This window comes from Xiphophorus maculatus, chromosome 3 (genome assembly GCF_002775205.1).
Source record: "Xiphophorus maculatus strain JP 163 A chromosome 3, X_maculatus-5.0-male, whole genome shotgun sequence".
Classification (NCBI taxonomy): domain Eukaryota; kingdom Metazoa; phylum Chordata; class Actinopteri; order Cyprinodontiformes; family Poeciliidae; genus Xiphophorus; species Xiphophorus maculatus.
Window position 1 is genome coordinate 25,436,054 of NC_036445.1, and position 22,264 is coordinate 25,458,317.

General features: G+C 42.8%; 1 protein-coding gene across 7 annotated transcripts in view; it reads right to left on the reverse strand.

The window, feature by feature from the left end:
* Positions 1-22,264, reverse strand: part of znf516 (zinc finger protein 516) — a 58,052-nt gene that overhangs the window by 8,845 nt on the left and 26,943 nt on the right. For 3 of the 7 annotated variants that reach the window (XM_023330668.1, XM_023330666.1, XM_023330672.1), the window contains exons 2-5: positions 19,805-19,916; positions 11,172-13,260; positions 7,938-9,248; positions 2,123-2,227 (exon numbers count right to left, since the gene is read on the reverse strand). In XM_023330668.1, the coding sequence (XP_023186436.1) occupies positions 2,123-2,227; positions 7,938-9,248; positions 11,172-12,918 (3,163 nt within the window). In that variant the 5' untranslated portion in view covers positions 12,919-13,260; positions 19,805-19,916. Of the gene's footprint in view, positions 1-2,122; positions 2,228-4,825; positions 6,024-7,937; positions 9,249-11,171; positions 13,261-19,804; positions 19,917-22,264 lie in introns of those variants that run through there. The other 4 variants (XM_023330669.1, XM_023330671.1, XM_023330667.1 and 1 more) reach the window with 2 other exon arrangements.

The window sequence follows — 22,264 nt, forward strand, 5'->3', positions numbered from 1 at the left end:
TCTTCTGTTGCTGTGCAGATGGTGCGCTCAAGGTGGCACTTTGCCAAAGTTCAGTTTGTTTGGTCCGATTTTTCTGGAACATTTTCTTTCCCCATAATGAAAGAAAATGGGGAAAAGAAAAAAAAATAATTACTTGATTTGGGGCGTTGACTGCTTCCTGTTTGGGGAAGAGGCGTGGCCAAGATCAGTGGTCTTAGACAGAACAACAACAGGACCAACCTTGTGCTGGGCAGCAAGGGGTGTTTAAGGCTCAGCTGTTCATTGATAATGTTTTGCTTTTCCCCAAATCACTACAAAGTTAGACTCCTGCTTCTTTGGGCAGGCGGTTCACTAGCATTCTCCAACAAAATGCAGAGTCCTTCATAGAACAACTGGATTTACACTGGGATCAAATTACACACAGCTTAACTATTTATTTAATTAGGTGAACAAATGTTTACTCTGGATTTAATTAATAAGAGTTAAGGAACAGCAGATTTGTCAGATATACTTCTTTTTTTTGTTTCAAAACTATTTTCCTTCAATTTTATACACCTGCACGACTTTGTATTATCCTATCGCATTAAATCGAAATGCGATAGGGTAATTTGTGAACAAATTTCTGAATAATTTTGCAGAGCAAGAGAGAGAGAAAAAGAAACCAGAAGAGAAAAATAATAAATGAAAGGACGTAAGTAGGGAGAAGAGAAAAAAACGGTGTGTCCAGATCAAGCTGTTTGTGGTGAGTGGCACTCAGTCATGCAAATCCGTTTTCCCCAAAGTTGGCGCGGACGAATGCTGTTCCGCTTCATTAGAATGCACAATTTCATCTCTCTAATTGACAAGCGATTAATAATGTATACCATTTGTCACAGGTCAGGTGTCTGCGGCGAATCACGTCTCCGTTTAAAAAATATATAAAATAGAGACAGCTGCCCGGCTCAGGGCGGGAGGGATTCACTGCTCCGGCTGTCAAGGCCGGCATGAACAGGGGGAAGGGGGGGGGGAAGAAAAAAAAGAGGAAGACGACTCTTGATTTATTTCCGCTCAACACCGGCGACGGAACACGGCGTCCGACAATGAGGAATCGCTGGAATGTGAGTTCCCGTGCATTTATTCACCATCTCTCATGCCGCCCGGTGGCTGGATGGAGCTGTGGGGGTTGGCCATGTGAGTGACTGATGAAGAAGTGGCGAAAGAAGTTTGAAAAGCGCATTAATAACAGGAGAATGGTACTTTTTTTTTTTTAAAAGCAGGACGCCGGAGTTCTTGCATGTACGGATCATCATGCTGGTCATTATTAACGTTCCTCCTACTGTTACTGCGATTAGTTTTGGAACTTGATTAGCAACTAAAACTCTCATCAAGTTGCTGAATATGACTTCATAAACTCACACAGCAGAGCTTAAGAGCAGACATTTTTAATATCAGTGTTGTGTTTAGGCTCCTGGAGGTGCAACACTTTCTTAGGTTCAACATCTCAAGAGCCTAATAAAGATATAAGCTTCTAATAAATACCGAACGGGCGCGGATTCTCATAAGTTTAAAGAATGTTTATTGGAGCTTTGATCAAATCCATTAAGGAAACTTTAATGCATTTTAAAGGCCATCTACTCAGGAAGTGACACCTTAATTATATTGCAATAAGAAAAGTGAGTTTTCTTTTTTTTTTTTTAACTATGCAAGATATTAACAAATTACTGTAGATCTGCAAAGAACTCTCTTGCCAATAGTCGGGGAAAGGAATGTTTTGCTGATTTGTCAGATAAATGCAAGTATTTTTGTGTTCCTATTTGCACTGCAAAAACAAAATATTACCAAGTATTTTCTCTCTAACTTCTAGCGAAAGCATTTTAGTCCACATCCCTAATATTGACAATAAAGTACTAGTTCCACTGCCTGCTTATTTCACTTATAACAAGACGTTTTCCCCATGTTATAAATGATACAATCTAGTACATTATCATCAGTATTGAGAACCTGCTGGCATAAAACAAGCTCCTTAAATCTTGCTTAAAAGATACTTCGAAGTTAGTTTAGTCTTAATTCAAGATACTTCCACTAGAATCTAGATCAAAAAAACACACTTGGTAAGGTTTTGTGTTTCCGCAGAGCGGTGGGTCCACGTCGTGGCCGCGTTTACCTGTGTGGGACCTCATGTGCGTGCGCAGGTGGCTCGGCTGGCTGAAGCTTTTCCCGCACTCGCGGCAGAAGCACTGGCCCTGCCGCATGAGAGACCTCAGCATCCCTGGTCACGGACACAAACAGGAAGGAAAGGGGAAGAATGCACCATTAGTCACGACGCAGTTTACGCATATTTTTACAAGACCGATCAACACAAAGTAACTAATAAAGTCAGAGGAAAAGAGAATTTTGTATTCAGACCCCAAAAAAGAGAAATGTATCTGAAAAGTGTGGCGTGCTTTTGCGTGGGCGATAAGTCAGATCCCTAGATCTGATGTTGTTGTAGCTGCAGCAAAAAGTGTTGACTGAGCGGAGATGTCTTACAAAGCATGTCACATTTTTTAGATACTTTGTAAAAAGCAAAAAAATAAATAAAAAATTTAATCCATGTATCCATTTGATCTATCGCATCAAATCAAAATAAAATACACTGAAGCGTGTAGTTGTGAGACGTTACAGGTGTGTGTAGGCCAGTCACAATAACAAATTTTGCTGGACGATAAATTGTTCCAGCATTTTATGTGATAAATAATGTTATTTTGACACCATTTTCAAGTCATGTAATGGTAATGGCATAAGAATGCAACAACAGATCAATTGTTACATTCTTACAGATCAATAGACTGTAAATTCAAATGAATATTTAAAACTGAAACTGGAAGATATTTTAAATAACATGAATTATGAAGTCTCTGCGACTTCATAATTCAGTTGTAGTTCAATAAAAGGGCCAGTTGAGCCCAAAGTACCAGACTGAAGACTTTTGTTTTTGGTAAAAATAGAGTGAAGAGAAAAATAAATAAATCATGCAAATGTAAATGATTGAGCTTGTTTTAATTTATCATGCGATTAATTGATTTATTGCTTACTGCGACAGGCCTACGCATATGAATACTTCTGGAAGGCATTGTGAGAATATGAGGATCGTTTTTTGTGAATCAACGGATCTGACTTTAAGATACTTTTTTTTCCAACATGAAAAAACTATATATAGCGTTTTGCTCATTTCCGTTGTAAAATGCCACTTTTTGGAGCATGAACAGAAAAAACAAAATCAGGAGCTACCCTTAACTTACAACCGATCCGAACACTGCTACAAGTGGGAAGGCACTTTCCACCATCTTTGAAGGAACCAAATGAAGACATAAAGGTCAGTAATGGACTGAATGCGTGCACGGGTGTGTGTGTGTGTGTGTGTGCGTGTGTGTGTGTGTGTGTGTAAAAGCCTGGCTGATGCGGCGGAGCTAGGTAGCATCAGCAATGGACTCAGGGAGGCATCATTAGTATGTCTAATGTGTCATTATGAGCGGCTCGCTCGGGGGGCTGGACTGCAGCTGTCACACAGCATCATCTCAGAGGCTGACAGCAACACACACACATACACACACACGCTGCATAAATTACAGGCAATTAAAACGCCCCGGCTGTGATGTGCCCGCTCCGCTGCCCGCGTGTCACATGTCAGGTGTATGTGTGTGTGTGTGCGTGCGTGCGTGCGTGCGTGTGTGTCGGTATGCGTACGTGTTTCAAGAACTGAGTGTGCATGTTTGGCAGAGGGTGAGGCACATGGTAGGTTAGCACTTGCGCTCACACACACACACACACACCCACACACACACACACGGCCAGTAACACTGACATTGCGTAGACACGTTAATGGACTTAAGCAGCAAGGAAGAAGGAACTTGAGAGAGAAACCTTATGCAAAATGCAAAGTAAGAGAGGTTATGTAAAGTTTGTAAGGCTCAACATGTTTGCTTGAAACTTGAGTTAATCTAGATGAAGAGTCCAAACCAGAAGTTTAGCTTATAGTATCCAGTTAAGTCCAGTTGATTCTCCCACCTGAGTTGCGGGAAAGCTCAGGTTGGCGCTTTCGGTAGGTTTGCAGTTGCGTTTCTATTTTGGCATGTACAAAGCTCAGAAGTTTTTTTTAGAACATGCCATAAACTTCTCCACATGTTCTTCTGGCTGCTGTCTTCCTTGGTTTTCTTGATGCTGTTTGCTCTCCTACGCTCTTTAAAGATGTTTTCACACTTGATAGTCTGGTAGACTTGGCTGGATTGGGAACCAAAATTCCCAATCGAGCCAATCGTGAAAGCGAACATTGTGGTTCGCTTTCACACTGCACTGTCAAACACTTTCAGCAACCAGTTGCCCTCCTTGCCTGTGGTGGCGCTGCACCAAAAACCACTAAAGGAAACGACATAAAATCCTGTGAAGAAGACATAAGTGTGACTTTCTTCTTCTCGAAATGCAAGCAAAAATGGAGTGTTGTGACGTTTTAGCGGTCCTTGGCAAAAGACTCAAATTTTTCTCGCTAAGCATTTTGTTTGTTTTGGTTGTAAAATACCCACAGTACCCTGTGCTTTTAGTCAGCTTCCTGTTTTTGGAGCAGACTCCATGTCTGCTTGACATTCGCATATGAATTCAAACCGCAATAGTGTTCACCTTCACTGAACTGGGAGCTAGGTTTTTAGGTGGACCAGAGTTCGCTCTTTGGTTTGATTGCGCATACACACTTCCCCAAATGAACTGGACTTTCTAGACAAACAAACCAGAGTTCTATTAAAGCGCACTAAACAGGGCTGGTGTGAATGCGCCCTACAAAACCTCTGAGGCCTTCACAGAACTATTAAATTAAACAGAGGTGGATTTTATTTTCTCATTTCACAGCAGTTGAAGGTAAATGGGTGCAGCTGATTTTATTTAGAGCTATGGGAGTAAAGGGAGCTGAACACACATGCACTATAAGCTATCATTTTCCTTCTAGTTTGCAGCTATGCACCAATTTGTGCTGACCTGTGGCATTGACCTGGCAGGCTCCAGGAGTCAACATGAAGTAGGACTTTTTTTTTTTTTTTTGCATTTTATAAACCCATTTTGGTGCCTTTTGTGCAACCAGCTCCATTTCTGCAACCAACGCTAGATTCTTCTTTCCAGTTCGCTTTCAATATTGGAAGCAGAGGCAACATTTGCATGGGGCATTTTAAACTTCTCGCATCCATTTAATGACATTCTGGACGTAACAGACACACACAAGCACACACACGTACACCCCTATGACCTCTCTTGCTGACGGATAACAAGCCCGAGGCTTCGTGGCGTTTAATGCCTCCAAAGCCTCCAGCGGACAAGGATCGCCCCTGTGCGTATACCTGGACGAGTACCTAGTAGCTGTTTATGATGAATGTTTCTGTGTTGGTAGGGGGCGGCGAGTGAATGGGCAGGGGGCACAGCAGGAACAAGGAGGACAGAGAGGTGGAAGAGGTGAAAGAGAGTGTCTCTGGCAGCCCGACTGCTGGCCTCTGGATACTCCACTTCCACTCTGGGCCGCCAGCCCTTCTCACTGACGCACTAATGAAAGACAAGACAGAGCTGGACAGAAAACACAAGCGCACCAACACACACACACACACACACACGCGCGCACGTACACGTCGGCACATACTACAGAGGGAAACAGGAGAAAGACTCAGTTGCTCAAAAAAGGTCACTTTATAGCATGTGACTCAAAGGGCTAAGGCAGATGGTGACGATATGCGCCTGGACGGGTGACAGCGATGTCACACGTCTGCTCTGGGGCTGTTGTCTCTGACCCCTGGCTCCGTACAGCCCCGCTTGACCTCAGAGACACAACCCAAACTGGGCAAATATTACGGATGTTGGGTAATGACCATTTCCAAAGCAGCTGGTGGGGTAATTATTATGTCTCATCTCTCTCTTGTTTTTTTTTGCCTCCCTTTTCTGTTTGTTCGCTTTCCTCTGCGTGAGTCTCTTCGTCAGGCGGAGCGCCGTGACCCAAACAGTTTGTGACAGCTTTCTGGAACAGTGGAGCGGGGGTCCGTGAATGCCTCGCAGACCTGAGAGCAGAAAAGGTTTTCTCGCGTCTTTCACGGTTAGAAAAAAAGACAAATGTTATCTACGCACTACTCCTGCTTTTACATCTTAAACCCAAGAACATGCAAGTCCAACCAGGAACTTTAGCGCGCTTAATGGGGGTTTTATGTGACGGAACAACACAAAGGCACACATTTCTGTGGAGTGGAAAATGAAATGATGACTGCTTTGCAAAAGACAACCTGAGATTTTCATAGTAGATTTCAGTTACTACAGCTAGAAACCCTTTAGTCACATAAAGACAGTTACATAGTCAGCCTGCTGTCACCTGAACAACCTTTCTAGGGTTAAATGATCAAGATGTAGAGAAACTCGTCCATGTGTTTGTCTTTAGTTGCGTTGATTACTGCAACAGACAGCTGCAGCTGATCCAGAACCTCACTGCTCATGCGCTCACTAAAACTAGCAAGATAGAACACATTCCCCCAGTTCTAAAGTCCTTCCACTGGCATCCTGTAGCTCAAAGAATAAACTTTAAAATACTTTTATCAGTTTAAAACATCCTCCCGACCTCACTAGGGGACAAGGGTGTACAGAAAATGGATCGGTGGAGTTTAAAAAATCCGGCTTAACACCACAATACATTAAAGATCTGCTGTTGCTGTATCAACCTTCCAGACCTCTCGCGTCTTCTGGTTTTCATCTGCTCCGCCTCCCCAGAACCAGAGCCAAGCATGGAGAAGCAGCGTTCAGCTTCTATGCACCATAAATCTGGAACAAACGTCCAGGAAAACTGCAAAGACTGAACCACTGAGTTTCCCGTTGATTCCTAGTAACTGGAACATCCATCAATATATTTGATGTGTATTTGCTTGATGATTTTGATGATGGTGTTTGACAAAGTGTAATATTTATTGCTTGTTTCATAATTGGTGACTGAAGGTATTTTGCACTGCCTTGTCACTGAAATGTGCTTTATAAATAAACTTGACTTGATAGAACTGTGATGGAGATTCACAGCTCAGCTGGCAGAATCAAAGAAAGCCATTTTGGAAGGAAAGTCGTGGGAATTTCTGCTTAAAGTTTGCCACATACCATGTGGGGGGACAAGTGGGTCAAAGTGATGCGTTCAAAAAGTGATCTGGGCTTACATATGGATCGCTACGTCACCTCGTAATACCAACCCACCATGAGACACGCTGGTGGTGGTATTATCATGAGGTTATGTTTTACTGCATCTACCAGGCAGGTCAAGGGTTAGAGCACAGGTGTCAAACTCCAGTCCTCAAGGGTCGCTGTCCTGCAACTTTTAGATGTGCCTCTGCTGCACGACACCTGAACAGAATAATTAGGTCATTAGCAAGGCCCTGGAGAACTGATCTACACAAGGAGGAGGTAATTAAGCCATTTCATTCCAGTGCTTTGTACCTGTGGCACATCTAAAAACTGCAGGACAGCAGCCCTTGAGGACTGGAGTTTGACACCCCTGGGTTAGAGTTTAGCTCTTTCCTGGTTACACCCACCATTTCCATCAAGTTGACAGGAGTTTCAAGGCAGAAGTGCATACACCGGTATGTTCTGCAGGAGACGGTGTCGTTTCATCATTCGTGCGCATCTACATTTCTGTAAAAGTCTGAGCATGGTGTGAGTGGCTCCTCGCCAGAAGGGGAGAGCGGCAAGGTAGCGCACACTCTTTATAGATTTTTCTTCTGCCAGGTATTTTTGTTCAAAAGGGCTCAGAAGCAAGCCATCCAATTTCAGTAAACATTTCTTTATTCCTTCTGACACTTGACATTTTCTCTAAGATCAGCTGCTTGAAGCAACTTTTATGTGAGCTGATGATGGGGAATTTCATGTAAGAAAGCACTTTTCATTGTAGAAGCATAACAATTTGGTGTAAATGTATGAACAGAGTGTGGTTAATGAGTAATTTCTACCTGTGGGGTCCATCAGAGAGTTGGCCGCACCCCAGTGGTGGTAGAAAGGAGCCAGATTGTGCGGGCTGTATTTCTTAAGGTAGCCCAGGACATCGGTTGAGGTGTCTGGTGTCTCTCCAATCGGCTCTTGCTTCATATCCCTACGGCTCTCTGAGGGTATCAAAGACGATGAGGGGGAGGAAGAGGCCTGCGCCACGGCTCCCTGTGTCTGGGAGATGCCGTAGTTGTGTGTTGTGGGCAAACAGTGGTTGATGGCGTTGGGTCTTGAAGGGGTTGGCCGACTGTGGATTTGGGATTGATGAGGTTGATGAGGGGAGCCCCGAGCTCGGCTGTATTCTGAGAGGCTGTGTTGGTTGGACAGCATGAAGCCCAGGCCCTCCTGAGGCATCATGTAGCGGTCTGCCATCCTGGATGGTCCAGAGGAGCTAAGGCCTGATGCAGGCGGTCGAGAGCGGCTCCCGGTGTTCTTCTCCAAAGAGCCAGAAGGTGCCTGAGTGCTGACACGAGGATAGATTTCCGCCTTGGGTCTGAAGCGCTGACTTTGGTCGTCCATACGTTTACTGGTGCTGCTGCTGCTGCTGCTAACTGGCCGAACGGGGACTCTCCCAACCTGCTTGCCAGATGCGGATGAAGAGATTCTTGAGGATGGCGTACAAGGCGTAGAAGATGATGACGGGGTGACTGCGTGACTGACCGGCCTGCTCTTTTTAACAACCTCACTGGTGCAGGTAGGAGGCCGCGTCCGCTGGCTCCGCACCGTCGGAGGGAGCGGCTGACATTCCTTCCCTTCCAGTACAGGTGGAGGTCCGGTGCGTCTCTTTGAGGACGAAGAGCTGTTCCTGGAGGTCTTAGAGTTGTTCTTAATAGCCCATTTCGGAGCCAGATTGGAGCTGCTGCTATTGATGCGATGAGCCACGGTCTGATGCATCCAGAGCACCTCTGGGTAGCGGGTGGAGTGAGAGCAGAAGGAGCACTTATGGCTTGGGAGGTTCTTTTTATCTAAAGTTATGGAGGCTACGCCCCTGATCCCATTGGCTCTCACACATAAATCCATCGGGATCATGGCGGGATCAGATGAAGAAGGACGAGCAGAGAGATAAGCATTCGGAGAGGTTTTTAGCCCTGGAGTAAAAGCTTTCTTAAATTTGGGATATTTGCTGAGGGACCCTCTGTCTGAGCTGGAGCTGGGACTGGGGACAGGGCTGGGTCTGTCTTTGGAGGCAGCCTGGTGTTGTACACGAACATGGGTGAAGTAAGCCTGTGAGTCCGCGGTGACAAAGTCACAAAGGCTGCAGATGTACGGTTTTTCATCTGTGAGGGAAAAAAACATAGTTACTAAAATCAGGCACGACAAACTAAACAATGTTTAATGTACCAATCTAACGCCGGCAACAATCCTCCAGATTTATCTGTATTTTATCTGGATGCAGACAAAATACATTTATATTTACTATATGGTGGATATAGTAAATATCCACCAGGGTTCAGTGTAGCCCAATATAAAATCTGACTTAAAGGTCACCTTAAGATTAGTTTCCAGTTCAACACCACGCATAAATCAAATAATAAACACATTTGTTAGGTTTGTTGTAGCAAGATGATAAATATTGATGGATATGACTTTGGATTTTTATTATATTATTATCATTATGACCATAATGATAATGGTCATAATAATGACATTATAATAATAATTATATTATAAATATAATAATATAATTATAATGGATATTATCATAATAACCATTATAATAACAATAATAATGTCTTATTATCATCATCATTATATCATTATTATTATTATTATTATTATTATTATTAATATTATTATTATTATTATCATTATTATCATTATTATGTTTTTTAAGATCCTCTGCAGAAATTTCAATTGTGCATTTTTTAGTTTGTTGCTTACATCTGTTTCATTGAACTGATACATTTCTCTGATGTGCAGCTCCCTCAATTGTCCACAAGGTGGCGTTCACAGCCTTGTAATTGAAAAAATGGTTTTCCACATTAATCAAAGTTTTGTCTAGTCAGGAAACAAGTTCTTGTCGGAACTACAAAATACCAAGAGTAAGTAATTTAAAAAATGTCACTCATCAATACAAAACCAAATAGGAATATCAGGACATTGTGCATGTCTGTAGACATACAGAGATAAACCAAGAAAAAAAATTATCTACACTTCAACCTACTACTAGAAAGGAGATGCCTCTGCCTGGGAACGCCCAAGAGCAACAATCCCTTTTATTTGTTCCCCCCCTCATGTTGATAACTCTCTCTCACAGCAATTTGTTTTAACATTAACATAAAAGGATGCTTAAGTAGCTGAAAGATATAACAGTAAGTGAAAAGCATATTCACACACAGATCTAAAGGGGGAGAGAAGGGGGGTTAGTTTCCTGAGACAGGAAGACCTGAAATAGCACACAGCTCAATTGGGCCTGAAGAAATGTTGCAGCTATTTTAGAATGTCAGCACCAGCTGGGAAGAGCGGAGACGATCGCCTTGTTTCTTTGCTAATATAAACAAATGCATCAGGTTATGCAGAAATATTAGAAAAAACACATATTACAATCCATCATTGAGCATTTTTCTGTAATGGTTATGTTTGCTTTTGTCTTTCCTTCTTCATTTTTCCATTTACGCTGTAGTGTCACTGGGCTACAAAGGCGGTAAAAATGATTGGCATTCCAAAAATGCCTTTTGTACTGCTGAAGTGCCATCAGGAAGAAGAGCTTCAGTTAAACTGTGACGTTTACAGCTGGTTCATATTACATAATAATGTCAACAAACTCTCCAGCAGAACTGGAAGCTGTGCGATCTGTTTGATAGTATTTTTAAACAGCACATTTTTTTAAAAGTGCAACTCACACTGATGGAGTTTGGGTATTTCACCACATGGTGGCTCCAGTGCCCACTCCAAAGAGACTGATAAGCCGAGCATTCTTCATCATTAGTTGTTTACATCAGAGTGACAGAGGTATCGAGTGGGAGACTTAATGAGGTCTACAGTCTTTTCTGCAATTAAAACTGCTGACAGAGTTTGTTCCAGTTTCAGCGGCTAATGCAGAGCACGAGAAGCCATAAGGTAAGGCTTACTAGCAAATCCTTTTTATTTATCTGTAATGACAGTGTTATTTTTCTCGTTACTGTTTTCTACCTCTGTTATGTAAAGGATTTTTGTTGTGTATAAAAGAGAACCTAAAAAGTCAAAAGTTACTGACTAACCTTCAATTTCTCCAGAGTTCGAGGTTCCCATCTCGGAAGCCTGATCTCCAAGCGTCGACGCAGGTGGGGAATCTCCATACCCTGGGGTGCTGGGTCTGCTGGGGGAACCGGACTCCGGGTCACTGGTGGGTCCCCACTGATCATCCCTTCCAGTTCTTTCCTTATCTCCCGCTGGCGCCCGGCCGCCATCCTTCCTATGAACCCGCTGGTGGACGATCATCTGATGGCGGCTGCGGAACATCTTGCCACACTCGAAGCACTCCTTGCACTTGGAAGAAGACGCTTGTGACTGGGATGATCGCCGTTTGTCCTGTCGACTTGAAGGGCGGTACTCTGAGTCGCTGAGGCTCTCCGGTGTCCTGTCGCCTGAAGATGTGTGGCTTCCCAACCCTGAGCTGCTGCGTCTCCCTGAGCTGCGTTTTTCTTGGCCTTGCAAGACATAACGACTGTTCTCCTTCTCATAAACCACTGCGGCATCGGTAAGGGCTTCGTCCTCCATGCCATATGAAGCTTTGTAACTTGGCTCCACTGGCTCCACAACTCTTCCTTTAGTGGCTAATTGCCAAGCCTGGTAGCTGCAAACTGGATCTAGTTCTGGAATTCTTTGACCAAGAGTCCTTTTCTCGCTGTCCTCCTCTTCACCCGGCGTCTTTCCCTCAACGCATTGTAGGTTAAAGTATTCCAGGAGACGTCTCTTCGCAGCTGGTGAATCCACATCATCAGTAGACCTGCAGTGAACTGGGGATTTTCTGCCAACATTAGGACTGTGAACTTTATCGTGGGCTCTCAGGCTTTCTTTGCTGTGGAAAAGGTTCCCACATTTCGAGCACATCTGATAGACGGATGTAACAGAAGTTGTCGTTATGTCGGGATCCTGTGCTACGTCATTTATAGTGGTGGGAGGCTCTGCCGAATCTGCTTTGGAGCGAGACCTGGACCTGGTATTGTGGGTTTTCATATGAGACTTGAGAAACCAAGCTTCGCGGAACCTTCTTCCACATATTCGGCAGCAGTGGTCAAGGATTCCGGCGTGTTTCTTCATGTGTGACTTCAGAAACCAGGCCTGGCTGAACACCTGGCCACAGGTCTCGCAGGGGAATGTCCCATCGCATTGCGGCTGGACGGTATCAGGCTCGGTAATGACCTCTTCCTTAACTGTAACTGTGTCCTCTTCTGCATCTGCTGTTATGTGAACTTTCTCAATATGGCTCAGGAGCTGGTCTTCCCGCAGGGCCTCGTACCCACACAGGCGGCAACAATACGGCCGCTGGTTGCTGACAGACTTTTCTCTTTTCATGCTCCGCGCAGGCATTTTCCTTCGACTCTCCTCTCCGACATCCCCGTTGATCATCTTGTTGCAGGCAGAGCTGCTCTTAGTTGGACTGGTGCCTCCATCCAGACCCTCGGAAACCTTCATCTCCTCTTCCTCTGCTCCGCCCTCTTCGTCCTCATTAGAGTGGTGGCTGGACAGCGTGCCCAGTTTGTGGCTGCGGATATGGACTTTGAGGTTGCCCTTCTGAGATGCCCTGTGGTCGCAGTAGGGACATTTATAAGGGCGTGCGCCCGTGTGGCGTCTCATGTGCTGCGAGAACGAGCTGAGGAAAGGGAAGCTCCGTCCACAGATGTTGCAGTTGTATGCCTCTGGGATTTTGTCATCCTCGCCTTGAAACTCCTTTTCAGTGTTGGCTTTTTTGCCAGTCAGCTTCTCTTGGGTCTCCATGAGCTCTACGCTGTCTCTAGGATTCATGGTATGGATGAAACCCCACTTTGTACCTGGTTGTTCACAGGTTCAGAAACATTGGAAATCACTGCTATCTGGAGAAGTACATCTAGGGATGTATTTCTGTATCAGTCCTGTCAGTTAAAACGCCACACTCAGATCTCAGGATACTAATAAAGTAAATGAACTCAAGTAAAAACTCAACATATCAGTTTCTTTTTCAGGTCCTAATAGTCATTGTCGATTAAGGGTATTTTTCTCAGTTTCTGCTGATCCACAATACTTTTTGTACTCCTTGATCTGGCTTTGTTAGCCTTAGTTTTAGTGTATTTCCACACATGTGTCACAGTGAAATTTTCATCACAGGACCTGCAGAGTTGAAAGGAGACAAAAGGGGAAAGAAACAGAGAAATTGTTATTTAATCTGTGTCACTTTAGCTTCAAAATCAATAAAGCTAATCCGATATTTTGATATGTAGACAGGTTGACCAAAAATGTATTGTTGGCAGAATCTGCGAGCTGTTTGCTTAATCCTAGGTAGATTAAAGATCAAAAGTTGACCATCACTCTAGGTCAAAACACACATTTGCAGTGGTAGCGTAAAAGACGGCCAATAAACACCAAGCAAACATACAAAGCCAATAAAATGGAGCTAGTGTTGTGCACCGCTGCTATTCAGGCCTACATGATGGCTCTGTGATTGTGCCTTAGTGGTGCACGGCCTGGGGGGGGTTGGAGGGTCTTGATGCCACAGCGGCTGAGTCAACACTTTACACAATTAGGGTGATGGCTGAGGTGAGGGGGAATGGTAGTTGTGTGCACATCAGCAAGATCAGCAGCAGTGCCACCCTGTTCCCTCCGCGCTCCCCTCCCCTCCTCCCACGCCTCCATCAACTGACGCTATCACATGACAGGGATCTTAAGTACACAACAGGAAGTGGCTCTTCAGACAGTTTGCTTTGCTCCGTTTCTCAAACGGGAGTCTGAATGAGGTCGGGGCGCGAGTCAAACAGAAAGAGAAATACAGATAGGCATTGAGACTTCAACAGCGTTGACTAATATCACGCCACCAGAGCACTTTTCCCTCAGTACACGGTCGGACTTTTCAACACCGTGTTGTGATTCGTGCACATTTTTTTGTTTTTTTAGTCTGGAAGTTGCCAGATTAAATGTAAATCTCATCATTTTTGCTTCATCTAAAAGGTCATTATGACCATTTAATCGATCAAAGCGGCACGTTTTACTCGTGTAGCCATCTATTTTTATCACTAAACAATGGAAATGTTAAAAGAAATTTCCACGAGAAGCCTGCCTGTGCGCGTGGACTATATGAAATGTGACTGACAACATTATTACAGGCTATTACACAGAGTGTCAGAGCCCATAAGCTCAGTTACTGCCAGGCTCTAATTACAAGTGGATAATTGATCATAATCACAAGAGGATAAGGTGGGGGAGGAGAACAATCATATGTCTTAAATTCTTGCAATGAAAATGACTACCCTTGCACCAGAGCCTCTTATCTATCTGGTCTGGTACAGGCTGCTGGAAAGCGCCTCAATGGCATACTGGGATTGTTCCCGGGAAGCTTACTTCCAACAGGCGAGAAGCGCCACCGCCAGTGCAGATGTGGCTGACATTCTTTAGAAGCAAAGTATGTTATCAAAACCAGACCTCTTAAGGTACTGAAAAAGAGCTCTAAAGAGAAAAGAGGACCATTTAAATCTCCCTTTAAACTGTCAGTGAGTCCTAAAAGAGTGCATGAATCAAAGTGGCTCTCAGATTTTCACCTTCGTCCAAAAGGATTTCTCAACTACTGTCAGGTTGGTTTGCTTTTCACTCTTTCTACCCAAGTTATTTTCCCCAAAATGATAAACTGTCCCTCAGGTGTCCCACAAAAATAAAGTGATACAAAGAGACAGCTCGTTAGTTTTCAAGTGTGGTTCTGTTTAAAGGGTTTACGCAGGTGATGCATGCAGTGGATAATTTTCTTTTGTCTTCATTGAGGTTAAATCTATTAAATCTATTAAATCTAGCTAGTCCCAGAGTCCAAAGCCAACACCTACTATCAAGAGGAACCAAGACGAATGCACACTTCTTGCTTCCTAAAGCGATTCAGATTTAACAATGTTATAACAGTCTATGTGGTCAGGGAACATTTTAAAGGTGCGGCCATGTTTGCATTGGGTGGGTCTTTACAAAGAAGCCATCAATTCTTTAAATGGGAAATCGAGGTAGGAGGCAGTGCACCCCAAATGATCTTCCTATCTGAAACACATAAACAGGACCAAACAAGCGAAGCGTTTTCAGTTACATATAGCAATAAAAACAATGTAAACCGCAAAATAAAAAAAAATATGACAGTGGTTTAAGTTATTGCTGCTTTTATCTTTTGTATCAGGGAGCTAGTGTGATCAGAAACAGTCTATCTGTTCTGTTCATGTTCCACACAGGAAAATCATAGATGATGCATCACCTCCAGCCTCAGTTTTCCATGTGAATAACTGCTGGATTCGGTGTAAGTAAACACGCATGAAGAACCATTAGCTGGCAGAATATTTACACTAATGGGAGACGCCAGGGAAAAGTCAGGAAAGGTGTTTTTCTTCTGCATTGCATTAAGATCCATATTTGTTATCTGACCTGTTAACAATTTCCAACATAAGTGAAATGAAGTTATTAAAATGGCCTTTTTAAAGAATAAGTGGATGTGTCCATCTGTTTCATACGCCGAATTACTAATTCTGAGAAAGTAAATGGTTGGTGGCATTTTTACTTCTGCATATAAGAGAACTAAATCTATTTTTTACATATTTTTATGTATAACCCTTATTAGGAACACATAATACGCTGCCATACGTAATAATATGCACTTTATGGCATATTCTTACACTGTAAATTTAAGAAAAAAATTTACTTTCACTGGTAAAAAAAATACTTAATAAATTCAGAAATAAAATACCTTTTGCCAACATGGCTACATTTTGTCAAATATAAAATCTCACAGATTAGGCGTTAGCTCTGGAAACTTTTCATAGAATGTTGATTATTTTATGACTGCGCTCATTTGGCAATTTTGAATTCTTATACTTTTAAAATGGAAAGTCCATCAGAACTACATTGAGCATGTGCTGATCAAAGAGGCCGAAGTTTCAAGTAAGAAGAACCACTGACTAGTCCACAGCATCACATATGTTCCCCAGCATACGTAATAGTGGGTATTAGGTGCTTTTCTGCATCGTCATCCCAGATCCACTTTGAGTTTTTGTTCCTGAAAAATTCAACCTTCTCCTCAACTGTCCAAACCACAACCTTACAGTGAAATTCCTGGCAGCGTTTGGTTAACTTCACAAGTTTACATTCATGATGGCGGGGCAGAGGGGTTGTTTAAAGTTTTCCAAAACACACAACTGTTTTCTAAAAGTGAACTTGAGGGATTTATTTTACTTCCCTTTCGGTCCAGCTCTCTGTGGGTGGCGATAAGATAAAAATGGATCCTTATCCGTCCTTGTGTTTCAATTTGCTTTCAACTTTTTAATCTTTTCAATGAGTAGCTTTTTTCTCTTATAATCATTTCCTGAACTTTGAAGATCAATCACACGCCTCGCTTTTGAATGCCATGTTTTCTTGTGCTTCCCATTTTCAAGAGTGCCTAAGACAAACAGGGTTCAAACAGTCATTTATTAGTGACTTTAAAACGTTATGCCTAAATTTCCATATTAAAAATAATGTGAATCTCCATATTTGTTTTATTAGAAGTGTTTCAATAACTGCGTGTAAAGAATTTTATTTAAAAAAATAAATAAATAATAATAATCCTTGGGATTTTCTCTCCAACTAAATGTTCCTAAATTTCTGATTTGTCTTATAATTTCAGTGAGATTATGCCACTGCAATAAATAACATACAACAGTATAATAATAATTAAAAAAAACAATCCAAACACTCCCCATTCCATCTGCTCTCTGTCTCCACATCCTAATGTTACTCGTTTCTTCTGCTTCTGGTGCTAAAAAAGATCAGGGGATAATGATCTTATTTCCCATTAAATAGCCTCACTGACCAGTGTTCAGACGATGCAGCAGTAAGTCTGTCCTCCACCAGACAGTCACGTGCAAATTGAAATGTAATCAGATTATCCACCAGAGGGGAAACAATGTGGGCCCCTGAAAACTGTGGCTAAAGAGAAAAAAAAATAATAAATGGCTTACAGAGGGAGGGGAAACTGTCCAGGAGAGATGAACAAGATTACTAATCGCTGGAGTCATCAAAAATGAGAAGATGTTTCAAAAGATTAACCAAAAACAAAAACTGCTGGGAAACCTGTTTTTCTTTCATAAAAAAAAAATGCTTCTTCACAAGTCTTCCGTGCAGAGACAGCCTAAACAAAAAGGTAAAAAAAAAAAAAAAAAATCGAGAAAAACTGGCCGTGTTTAACCCCAACTGGTACGGCAATTGGTCTTTTATTTTGGAGTGCAAATGTTCCACCCGTCCCAACATTTAACACCTGTTTCTCTTGAGCCTGCAGGAAGATAATCACCCTTAAACACCGTGACCTGTCCAACCTCAGTTGAGCACCTTGCCACTAATGAACACTTGAGCAGGCCTATCACGAGTCACCGGGACTGAATGGAGCCCTTCGCTCAGTTGATGATGACTGCTGTGTCAAACAAAAACAAACCACAACCCCCGACCCCCGCCACCACCTCCATCCGAGCGAGCTCAGGCTCTCCTCTGCCCCGCTAGCCGAGCGCCGGGGCGCAGTGGGCGGAGGGACGGGCGAGAGCAGGAAATCTGCTCGGGATTTTTCCCATCCACAAGTGGGCCGACACGAAGCAGGCCCGGCCACTTCTGTTTGGGGCGGACTTGTGAGGTCCACATCTGGAGAGAATCTTGAAACGAGCACCGTTAAATTGTCCGTGAAGCCCAGAAGAGGAGCCGTTTACAGCGTTAGGTTTGTGTTTGTTTTTACCTACTCTTAACGCTCCAGGCCAGTTTGCCCCTTTACCAGTTCATACAGCTACCCGCCATCTCATTCCCTCCTACGTCCATAAACAAAACTTTTTATACCCATGTAATTAAGGCATTGCTTCTGTCTGCTTCAATAAACCAATAAAAAAAAAAAAACACATTATATTACACACTATTAGGCCGGTAAAGTTTGTTAATCTTGATAACAAACTTTGCCGAACGAAAAATCGTCCCAGAAATTGTTGCAATAGACAACAATATTATTGTCCTGAGATCCTTTTCAAGTAATATAAAGGCATAATAATGCAAGTACACCCTCTGAAAGAGCAACTAAGACATTTTAAATACCAAAAAGATTAACAAAACAACCGAAACAATAAATACAATACATAGTTAAGTCTCCCTAAACAAACTTCTTCTGAGACTTCTGGGATTCAGTCTTTGGTAGAAAGACAGAAACACGAGAAAAACATGCAATCATGCAAATGGAAATGATTGAGCTCGTTTTAATTTATCATGAGATTAATTGGTTTATTGCTTATTGTAACAGGCTTACACACTACTCCCATTTATCTTGGTTCTGATCTCTTGTAGGGACCAGGTGACTCTCAGAAAACATCACAAAATCAGTCTAGAGGCTGAACAGTCAGACGTTTTGTCAACCAGAAATTAGTCAGAGCCCATTGCCACCTCCTGCTGACTCTTGTCTGTCACTTCATGAGTCACATTTTCCAGAAACACAGAAATTGAACTGCTGAACACATTCGCCTGGATCTGATTCTTTTTCACACTGTGGAGAAAACCGCGCTCCGACTAATTGCTCGACTTAATCCACACTACATACCCCCATCAAGGACATTAACACTTGTAGGAAGGGTTTTCTTGTCGACGCTTACTTTTTATGTTTTTTCCATACATAAGTGCTTAGCTGAAGCAGAACTTCTCAATAAGGATTTTTTTTTCTTCTTTTTTTGTTTACAGATTTCTACGAGAAAAATATGACCACACTGTTACTGATTTCCTTTACGCAATCTTTAACCAGTCGCCCTAAAACGGCTCGTTTTCATTTCGGTGCCACGTCGAGATCATTAATGTCCTGAAAAGGCAGTTTGAGGCAGAATGCGTTGAGGTACTAAAAACTAAAATAGAACTTTCTCCGCATTCAATGTGTACTTCTAATATTAGACATTTAACATTGAAGTAATATGGCACAGATTTAATTTGACTCATAAAATAATATTCAAGCACATTCATCCTGAAGTTCTACCAGGGCCAGCCTGCCATAGACTTCAAAGGACCACAGTTATGACGGGCCAGTTTTGGCCCGCTGGCCTTGAGTTTGACACGCACCTTTGAAAAATCTCTGTAGTACCAAAAATGCATATCATGGATTAGTATTGGTATTAGAATCAAATTATTAGCTTTGTGACAGTCTCACTTGTCAGAACACAAAAAAACGAGTTTTCAACATTTCTCTATTATTATTATTATTATTATTATTATTATTATTATTATTATTATAACCACAATGGTTTGAGAAAAGCATGAAAACAACTTGTTACCAATAAGACGTAATGTCACAACCAACTGCTTGACAGTGCATTTCCCTGGAGGCATGAACTCGGGATGAGTACGAAAAGAACCTCTGCTGACTCAACAGCTCCCTCTAGAGGGTTCAGATTTTGCTTCCATATGTTGCAGGAAGTTGGTAAGAGGACATTCCAGTACAGACATCTTTTTAATTAAGTTTTACACAAAATGTTTCTGAAAGTGAAATTCTTCTTTCGTTTTGCTTGTTGTTTGTTTTTTTTTTTGGATAAAAATTCTGTCCTGTAGCCAGGGTACATCCTTCATCCTGGCAATCATCTCAAAAGGAAGCTCTGGCACAAATCTCCTGCACCCCCAGGGTGTGGGGATTGGCTCTCATAACACACTGACTCACTCTGTCAACTTATCAGTGGTAACGACTCCAGGTTGTTCTCGTGGGGGTCATCCTTTAGCCACGACGGGATCATTCTTCCTCCCACACACGTCAGCGCGGAGGATGAGGAACGCTATAAAGAAAATACACAGTTGTGGGGTTGGGGGGGTAACAGAGACTGAGAGCTCTGTTGGAACAGCAACACAAATGCATGCATACATCTAGGGGAGCTGAAAAATCAAAAAACAGAGGGGGCTTTTAATTTTGTGCGCGCACGTCTTTTCAAAGTCCACGTACACACACTGTGGGCTTTTGACAGTGTTTCATACAGGCAGCATTGAAAGCTTGGTCAGCTGTACAGAGGTTCACACACAAACGTACACGCCTACATACATAGAGCACTTCACACACACACACACACACACACACACAAAATCCTCGCTCTACTCTTTACAGTTGCTCATAAAGTGGAGACATTCACAAAGACAGAGGGGATCTATGGAGTATGGAGCACACATACGCATACACATGAAGCAACTCAGTGCATAGGCAGTGTATTCTCAGACCAATCAATAATCCATTATGAACAAACTGCTCTTCACCTCCCGCCCCGTTCAAAACCAGCAGACAAAGAGCTCTGCTGTACGCTCTGCGATGAAGAGAAAAAAGTAAAGCACAGCTGGAAAGATCTGCCAAAAGCACACACAAATACACGCCTACAGGCTGTTGGCAAAACACACACACGCACTGAAAACTTTATTAAGGCCAACAAATGTGTCATGCCATGGAAAAAAGCGCAATACAAGGAAGGTAATCTGCAAATGTGGCTTCCAGAGAACCTCCTGCATCTTTGGTGTTGATTCCCAAACATCTGACATATTCAGAACTGTTTCTGTTTTGCAGTAGAGATGCATAAAGTCAAGCTGCAGGAAAGCGAGAGAAAGCAAGACTTTATTGCAGGAATAGAGATCCTTCCAGCCCACAGCACTACCATCCACAATGATTCTCTGAAGAAAGAGTCATTGTGGATGGCATGAGTTACAACAATGTCATTTGGGGTAAAAAAAAATATATTTTGACATTCCGCACGTAACAAGAAGGCTTGATGTTGTACATCAACATTTCATGGTTTAATCTTTTAGAGCGTTCAGCTTCTATCTCGTGTGGCAGATGTTAGATTTAGAAATGACCGAAACCTTTGAAATCTCAGAGTAAAGGTATCCAGAGGGCAGCATGTGGCGAGCCATTGATGGAGACTATTAGTCCTCAACAAAGTTAACAGAATTGTGCAAAGGGAAGATGACATTGTACATTTCATTTCCGTCATAAAATGCTGCTGCATGTTAGTTTTCTGTTTTTTGGTAAAAGAAGCGATAAAACCCGACAAAATCAGGGTTTTTTTGTGTTTTCCAGAACAGGAGACCAAGGGCAACACACCAAGGAGTAAATTAGCCTTGATCAGATCTGATGGCGAAGGTCGTATACTTCTACTTTTACCACAGAAAAAGCTTCCTGTTAAGACTCAAACTTGACTCCAACACAGGTTCCAGTCTTGAACTCGGTCGTTGACCACTTTGGGTTCACTTTCAGCCGAGTTATACGATAGTTTTCCTCCTTTACGCCCCGCTGTGTCAGAGCAGGTCATTCTCAGAAGCAGGAAAAGCAGTGGGGGGGCTCTGTGGCATTGTTGGGGTCTCCATTTCCCATCCCTATTCCGGGTCTCGTCTCTGCCTACCCCCATCCCTTAAACCGAGCCAGAACAATGGAGTGAGTCCATGCTGTCTGTTCCCCCCACCAACCCACACCCTTCACCCCCCCGCCCCGATAAATAGGCTGAGAGGGGATCCTGCTTGCCTGTTCTGTTAGCGTGAGAAGGGAGAGAGTCCATCAAGTCTCTGTTTATATGTGTGTGTGTGGGGGTGTGTGTGTAGAAGATGGCAGGTGTTTTAGTCAACCCTGTCCTGTTACATGCTGGTGGGTTTACTGGATGGGTTAAAAGTATTTGACTCAATACCATAAAAAGTGATTAAATAAAGGAGTTTAGACCAAAAAAAAAAAGTCTGAAAAATGTTAAACTGTAAAAAACACAAACATTTCAAGCTTTTTTTTTTTCTTAAAGTATTGTTTCTATACCTTCAACGTTTTAGTAAGCGAGCCCGAGCGATACCTGCCGGGACGACCGCTGCCTTTTCTAAGGGGGCAAACCATCTTCAGCTTCCTCTGGGATTCACAGTGTGTTTGCATATGGGTGTGTGGGGGTGTGTGTGTGCGTGTATTTCCCTCCCCCCTCCTTCTCAAACTCTGTCTGTTTTTCTCACACTGCTCGTTAACCCCTGGTTGCTCCTAACTGAAAAGACTCTGCGCCACAACAGCCACCCCACTCCTGAACCGCAGCACTTTGTCTTTTCTCAACTGCATCAAATTCAAAAGTCGTTTTTAATAGTTTGGAGTCCAAATGGCAACAAAACGCCACACCCTTAA